Source organism: Beta vulgaris, chromosome 3, assembly GCF_026745355.1.
Source record: "Beta vulgaris subsp. vulgaris cultivar EL10 chromosome 3, EL10.2, whole genome shotgun sequence".
Lineage (NCBI taxonomy): Eukaryota > Viridiplantae > Streptophyta > Magnoliopsida > Caryophyllales > Amaranthaceae > Beta > Beta vulgaris.
Window position 1 is genome coordinate 37,080,867 of NC_079204.1, and position 8,521 is coordinate 37,089,387.

The 8,521-nt window shown below is 32.3% G+C and overlaps 1 protein-coding gene across 1 annotated transcript; it reads right to left on the minus strand.

Annotated features, from left to right (window-relative positions):
• Positions 1-1,696: 1,696 nt before the first annotated feature.
• LOC104883549 (CASP-like protein Ni6) lies at positions 1,697-8,199 on the minus strand. The gene is made up of 3 exons (XM_010668090.4): positions 7,795-8,199; positions 4,922-5,048; positions 1,697-2,181 (listed from the first exon to the last, which is right to left on the minus strand). Exons 1-3 carry the CDS (start codon positions 8,022-8,024, stop codon positions 1,954-1,956), a joined length of 585 nt encoding a protein of 194 aa, XP_010666392.2. The 5' UTR covers positions 8,025-8,199; the 3' UTR covers positions 1,697-1,953.
• Positions 8,200-8,521: the final 322 nt, after the last annotated feature.

The following is an 8,521-nucleotide window of genomic DNA, read 5'->3' on the forward strand; positions in this document are numbered from 1 at the left end:
CGATGGCTCTAATACCAGAGAAACAGCAGGAGCTGGAATATATGTTCTATCTACTGATAGGGTTCCAACCAAAGTAGCAGTAACCTAGAGAGGTCCATGCACTAATAGCAGGGATGGATATGAAGCTCTATTGATTAGATTAGAGTTGTTATTCGAATTGGGAGCTAAGAAAGCTAAAATATATGGAGATTCTCAGTTGGTTATTTATCAAATGACTGAAGAATTTAAATGTATTTCACCTTTATCCCAGGAATATAGTAAGAAAGCATAGAAATCGTCTAAACAATTTAAAGTAATTTCTTTCATACATATTCCTAGAGAAGAAAATGGAATAGCAGATCAGTTGTCACGGATAGCTTCTGCTAGAGAGGAGATACCTTCACCAAATGAAGATATCATCATTCAAGAAAAAAATCCTATATCATGTTAAAGGAACTGATATAGAAATTTCAAAAACTATATTGGAAGTTTGTAGAGTTTCAATATTAAGAGAGGATGAGGATTGGAGAAAAGATATTATTCAATATCTCCAAGATCCAACTGGATAAAAGTACCAAATAGAGTTAAAATGGCTGCAACCAAATTTTGTATCCAGTTCGGGAAATTACAAATAAAGGATCTAGAAGGATTACTTTTAAAATGTGTAGATGCTAGGAAAGCTTTAACCCTCAGGACTATGTGGTGCTCATCAAGATGGTCTAAAAATGAGATTGTTGTTGCATGAACATGGTTATTATTTGCATACTATGAGAAAGGACTGTATAGATTATGCAAAAGGTTGTAAAAGATGTCAAAAGTTTGGACCATTAGTAGGACTCCAGCCTCAGAGCTGAAGTACATTCTTAAGCCTTGGCCATTTAGAGGATGGGCAGTTAGATGCTATAGGTGAAATTAACCCTGCATCTTCTAAGAAACATTCATACATCATAATAATTACTAATTATTTCACTAAATGGGTAGAAGCATAAGCCTTTGTGTTAAGATCAATACGCAGGTTGTGATAAATTTCCTGGAAGAAAAAATCTTTACAAGATTTGTGATCTCAGAAACCATAACCTTTGATCAGGCTACAGTGCATGTTTAAAAACCCTCATTTGTTAGATTAATAGAGATCATGAACGAATTAGAGTTTAATGACTAGCAGTATAAACCGCTGTTAGTCATTGAGGGTATACAATTCTAGTGTAATTTCAAGAAATTGAGTGTTATATGGTAAATTATGAAATTTACAAGGATATATGATGCAAAAAAAATTATCAGGAGTATATAGTGAAGACAGTTGGTATTTTCCACATGAAAGAATTTCAAAAAGGGGAAACTTGATCATGAGGTTCTATGTATTTCAAAGCTTCATTAGCTCATAAGCGGCTTGACTTTTAGGAATGAAGGTTTCGAAACGTGTCAAAAATGAGAAATTCTCCTCCAATAGAGGTTCTTTTACTTCATAGTTTATAATTGGAAAATTCCATGGAATGTTAAACTTGCCATGACTACTGAAACAAGATTATACATTTTCTAGGAAATACGATTTCTTGTCAAAAACAACTATCTTGGAGAAACAATTTCTTATGTTGGAATCAAACAAGCACTTCTCATTTCCTACTATACTTGGTTACATGACAGAGGAATTAACATCTTAATTGTATATAACCAGAGGCAAGAGCTCTATCATTTTAGAAATTTGCGAAAGCTTAGATATTTAACTGAAGATGACATTCAATTATATACTTGATCTCTGAAAGCTTTACAGATGTACAGAAAAATACAGAAACTCAAAGACGGACTACAGTTTGCAAAACCTGATAATAAAAACAACCTAAAAATATATCATATTATACATTAGATATTTAGATGCACCAAGAAACATAAGAAATGCAACTTCAAACTGCGCACACTAATAACCTGAATCAACGGATACAACAACAACAATAATTGAGAACAAATATCAGAAACCTAGTATTTTGGGATGCGACGGTAGAGAGAGTTGGCGTTGACAAAGACGAGAAGCACGAGCACCGCAGCAGCAAACAACGAAACAATAATTGAGGCTCCGACGTGTCGGCAAAACTTATCATATACATTGCAAATTTTCCCCCAACGTACATGGGTGTTCCCTTTCAGACCAATGTATCCAACCCCACCAGCTGTTCCCGTTGCTGCTGCTACGATTCCCAATAGAAGCTGCAAGTCATCAAATTGTTGAGAAATGTCAAAAAACTTGTCACTTGTCAATAATAGTTGTAGCAATTTGTTACATGGCTAAGTACGTACGTCGTCGTAAAATCATGTTATGCTTCTGTTTTTATTAGTTTACCCTTTTGTTTTCCTATAATCTCTAAGACATCTCTATTAATTTTAAATTTTTAATAAATAAAAATTATGAAGAATTGATATCGTAATTCTATATATTAGAACAAATATAACAATATCTCACACGGTAATGTTTAGCGTTATATAATAATGTTATTTGAAAATGGAAAGAGAGTACATCAGAGTAGATTTTTGTACTAAAAGATTTGAAAGAGTTAGAATTCTATGGATTTTTTAGTAACTACCTCCTCTTCATAGGCAAGCAGCCAAACATTTAAATTAGGATCTTGCATATATTTTGTTTATTTAATAAAAAAGCCTTTATAAACATGAAATGTGTTATGTGGGAATGACAAAGAAGATCATGGGCATCTTTTATTTGGGTGTAGCTTCAGCAGACAGTGCCTTAGGAAAGTGAAAGTTTGGCTGGGCATTAATTCCACTTCAAATAATCTGGAACAATTCTTGGACTTGATCAAAAGAAGATATAAAGGAAGCAAAAGCAGGAAAAAGATCAGTAGAGCAAGTATTCTTGCTATATTCTATTTCATATGGCAAGAAGAGAACAATGCACTATGGAACTTGGATATACACACTTTGAGTAAAACTGGAAATGACATTAAATATGCTGTAAAACAACGAGTTGGAAGCAGATTACCTAGAAGGATGAGTGATGTTGATAGAAATTGGTGAATGAATCTGTAATGATTCTGTTTTATTATATGGTGAAGTTGTATAGTGGCTTTGTCCTCATTGGGTCTTAGGATGTATAGTTGTTTCAGGCACTCTCAATTTCAATATATTCTTTCTTACTTACCAAAAAAATATAAACATGAAATATATTGTTGACTTATATTTTTTTAATAATTTTCCTCGAAATAAAAAATATTAATTTTTTTAAAACTATACATCACTTAAAGCATTTCAATTTATGAAATATTAACTAGAAAAGATGCAAAATATTTTAATTTATACTTCCTCCGTTTCAAAATAAGTGCAACATTTGCATAGTGTTTACTATTCACAGTTTAAACTTTAATTAGCTTTGGTGATTTACATTTTAGGAAAAACATAGTCATGTGGGATCTTGTTAGATTCGTCTGAATGTGAATTTTTTTAATATCAACTTTTTATAATTTTTACTTATTGATAATTGAAGATATTAACGGTTAAAATAATGCATTGGCAAACGTGAAAACAAGAAGTGTTGCACTTATTTAGAAACAGAGGAAGTATTAGATTTAATACATTGTAAGTTATTTTATTGTTATTTTTGATCTTATCTATTAGATTTCAAGCTGAGCTTGTCTTTACTTGGGTTCTCTTATTTATGTTTCGAGTTCAAGTTGAACTTTAGTCAAATTCGATCGAGTTACTTTTCACCGAATATTGACCAAGGTGAGCTCGAAATAAGTCACAAATTGGAATGACTAATTTACACCCTCCTAATATTGGTCATTCTTTGATCCTCGAAAAAAATTAATGGCCATCCGACCTCCATAACTATAAATTTTTGGCTTTTCTCCCCTACATCTCTTGTAAATGGGTTAGAGCCATATGATAACGAACCCAATTTAAAAAGTGAAAAAAAGAAATTGTGAAAATAAAAACTTTAATTATAAAAACATAAAAGGTAAGTAAAATCTGCGAATTTTTAGTGATATCACGATGTCAAAGGGTTTAATAGAAGACCAACTAAAAAGCTAAATAATTAGAGAGTAGCTACAAATTTTGTCACTAATAATAAAAGTTATATTTTCATTGATCGATACTCTGGCCATGTTATTGGAATTTAGAATATGTCGGATATACTTCCTTCGTCCCATAATACAAGTCTTGGTTCTGTTTTTACACGGGAATTAAGGTAAAGTGAAATCTTGTTTCATTTGAATAAAAAAAATTCACCTTATGAGATAAGTTATTGTGTCTCTTGAAATGAAATTATAATCTTTATACCATCCTGCTAATTTTAAAATATTATAATCGCCAATGAGAAAAAGTAGCACACAAATATATACGACCTTCATTATAGCAGTCCTTGGGCCACCCTCTTCTCCTTCCTATGTTGGAGGATTTGGCTTAGAAGAAATCAATGGGTATTCAATAATAAATAAGGATCTAAAACATGAGTAGTACTTTTGGCACCAAACTAGGTTTCTGGCTACTGAGTTTGCTTGCTCAAACCTAACTTTAACTCATAAACCTTTTTCACCTCTTTCAAATATCTGAAAACTATGATTTTACTTTCATTGTCGATGCTTTTCCTGTGCTTCTGACCTTCATGGGGGGAATTGGGGTCATTCGTACGTATAGGTCAGGCCAATGATGCCAACCTCGTAGAGATATTTGCGATTATGGAGACCCTGATTTGGGTTAAGAACAACCAATGGTCTAAATGTCTCATCCTATCGGACTCGTGCGTATTTGCTGTAATGAAGGGAGGACCCTGGACCCCTCCCTATGCTACTAATTAATTACTGATTTGTAACTTGCTATTAATTTTTAATATATTGTCTCCTTTTAAAAAAAAAAAAAAAGCAATATATACGAGATGTGAGACACAAGATTTGAATTCTTTATAACAGAATGAGACAAGAGTAATCAAGCATACCACGTCATGAATGAGCAAAATCCAGAACAACTTTGGTGGGACGATAGGCTTCCTCATGTAAGACAAAGACACAAGTGCTGTGATGATGCTGTACAGACCAGCAACAGATAGTGCTGCAACTAAGTATCTGCAAATATTCATTTATCTATGCGTTAGTAGGCTCCTACATACGTAGCTGAGATCGACCAAAATCACCAACGTATATACTCCATAACTTGTAATGGCTCTATGATTCTATCTTGCCATTATCGTCATCTTATCTGCACAACATTGTTATAAAGGGATACAAATACTCTTACATATATCCAAACATATTAGTCATGTAATATGTAACATTTCACAGTTTTGTCCATTATTGTTAGTAAAGCTATCCTCAAATTTGCCCAAATTTGTGTTTTGTCCATTGACCATACACTAACAAGTTAAAAGAAGGTCAACGCGTCTTATGTTTTGTTACATGATTGATTGTTATAGTCGTTTATCTTTCCAATTAAATGATAATTTATGCCGAGATTGCTTATATAGTATTAACGATAGCAGAAATACCAACTATTAATTTGTATGAGACTGTTTTATCACGAATTTTATATTATAAGACGACTTCACTTTATGTTATAAAAGCATCACTATATATCGTAAATGAGTTTTCTATTAGTTTAAAAGGCTCACTTTTGAAAAGTATAATCACCTTATTTCTTAAAAAAACTTGTACTCCAAATAATTTAGGTAAAACTTGATTCTCGATCGTTCAATGATGTAATTTTTGGGTCCTATTTTCAATATACAGGTGGTTACAATTTGCATGTAACTACCTGTAGCATAAGAGTATAAAATACTTAGCTTCTTGAACCATGCTATTTCACGTGGGAATGCAACACGTGGACCTAGCAAGTAATTAAAAAATAAAAAATTGATTAAATAGGATTAGCTTGACAAGCATCGAGGTCATACACGCCAACTTAGAAAATATTTCGCGTGTTCAAAGTTCAAACATTGTATTTCCTCCCATCATCCGAAAGCAGTTTCCATTTATTGTAAACCTCTTACTGTCTTTATTTCATGAGGTCTACCAATGTACTATTTTTGTTTTTGGTGTAGACCAATACACTATTTTATATATAGAAAATAATAAGAAAAATAGACCATATTTTATTTAGTATACAGAGAAAATCATATTATACATAATCTTGTTAGATAGATTGGTTTCAATCTGTGCCATCAAAATCAACTTCCTACTTTTTAGTATGTGTAGCTAAAGTTAGTAATGATGAAAACATCTATGACCCAAAATAATTATATGAAAATGTTACATATACAAGGGGCAAGCGTGTTCAATTTATCGTTCACATAGTATTCTTGGCAAAAATCAAAGAGACGTTCAAAACTTGTTATGCCTCAAGTAAACGTCTCGTTTAAATTTAAAAAATGATATGACGAGTTTTAAACAGGTGATTTTTACGAAACTTAAAAGTTATATACAACACAAAAAAAAAAAAAAACTAAATACACCACTCCTGACTCCTCACATGATTCTCTATCATCAAAAGTAATGTAACACATAAAGTCTTATATATCCCCTTTAAACCCTAGTAAAAATCATCAACATGTATATATGCATATGCGATTACAAAAATTTTATCATCGTATCATAAATTCATAATTATGTTCCATATCTTCACAAACTGTATCACCCCTGACGTCAGCAAGTCATCCTTGAGCTACTCTGTACTAGTGAACTTATTTTATGATGTCACGTTATAGATATACACTTTAGTTTTTTTTTTCACCGCTGCTTTCTGCTATTATTTATGAACAAAATTTTGTTAAGCTATCTCGCATTATTATATAAGAAATAACATAATCAGAGAATTTTGATAGACTCTTATTAATGTAATGATTCCAAATATCAAATTTTTATAATTTTTGGGAGTTTTTGTAAAAAAAACCACCTTATAAACACATGAATTTTGTGAAAACCCCTTCATATTATTTTTTTTATGCGAAAACAAACCTTAAACAAATTCTTTTTTGCGTGAACAAAACTTATGCCGAATGTCGATCATTGATCAATGTCGATATTCACCATGTCATGTGTAAGACAAATGACTTTTTAAACCCGATAAAACCCATGACATGGTCAATGCAGGAATCTTGGATCAATGATGTAATAATGTATAAGGTTTGTTCTTGTAAAAATATTTTTGTATAAGGTTTTTTTCGCATAAAAAATTATATAAGGTGGTTTCTCACATATTTCACGTTTTATAAGCTGGTTTTTGACAAATAAAAAATCCAATTTTGTGTTTATAGGTAACTAGAGATATTAATGTTGACGCACTCGAAATTATCAAAGCAAAAGCAAGCGCGATTCCTAGAATAAACTAACAGATTTACAAGCGATAAACTTGTAGAACTCCCGAATCCACCAAAAAAAGAGTTAAAACTCTGAAACATTATTATTAGAGGAAAAGATGACTTCTACTGACGTCTAATAATGTTTAAATAGTTTAAACAAAACCCTAATACGAAAATTAGGAAATAATTAAAATGCTTATTTCGGGTCCTAAACAAACTCAAATGGCTTAAAAAGCCTGTCGAGCACGCTATAGCTGTGAGTTTGACTCGTTTGCCCATTTCTCTTTCCGAAAAGGTATTTTATTACGAATTTCGACTCCAAGAGCGTGACTAGTAAATATTTCAGTTTTTTTTAGACGAAATTGGTTTGTCAAACTTTTCCGCTAATCTTCCTACGTCAAACGTATAAATATGGGTTTCGAGAAACATGAAAAGACAAATGTTTGAGGAATTATATGTATATATGTATGTATTAAATCGCAACGAAAGATATACAAAAATAGAATTCAAGCACTTACATAAACGCGGGAGAATTCTGAAATTTTGCAGCATTGGGACGGGAACCAAAAGGTGAAACAATAATCTCTGTCTGTTTGCTGGTAACCATAAGTACAACTGAGGCTATAGATGCAGCCAACAACAAGACCCTCAAAATCACATCAACGACGCCATATTTGTTATCCGTTGGTGCTACCGGAGGAGCTTGAGGTGTTGGCACTGCTCCCTTTTCTGTCTCCATCGATGACATTTCTTGTGCTATGAAATTTGGTAAGTTTATTAGGAAGTGGGCTAATAATGCACTATGTATGTAAGGGAAGAGTGGGTGTAATTGTGAGCTATCAGGTGTTGTAGTATGAATATATAAAGAGGAATGAATAAGGTTGTGAGCAAGTGGCCGGAGAAAATGATAGTTGTTGAATAATAGTATATCAGTATTCTATCCTGGATGGATACATATAATTTGGTAAGAATCGGCTACACGTTAAGAGAATTGAATTCAAAGGTATTGGTTTGAAATAGCTGTAATTCTATTTCTTGGTTATGAATTTTCAAAACTTTGGTGTGTGAACGTTAAGTTGCTCAGCAATTTGGTTGTTTTGACTAAGAAATCCATTCCTCGTGTGTGGGAAACAAATATACAATGAAATGATGAATGACGAAAGTTGAAGTAAGCCAAACGTGAAAATGCGGCCTTTTATATTTTAAGTTGATTAATCCACCATTTCAAGTCGTCTATATCTTGAG

Coding starts and splice junctions, on each gene's coding strand:
- LOC104883549 (XM_010668090.4), bottom strand. CDS start 8,024: ATGTCATCGATGGAGACAGAAAAGGGAGCAGTGCCAACACCTCAAGCT. Junction 5,049..7,794: donor CAGAATTCTCCCGCGTTTAT/GTAAGTGCTTGA, acceptor GAATATTTGCAG/ATACTTAGTTGCAGCACTAT. Junction 2,182..4,921: donor TTTTGCTCATTCATGACGTG/GTATGCTTGATT, acceptor GATGACTTGCAG/CTTCTATTGGGAATCGTAGC.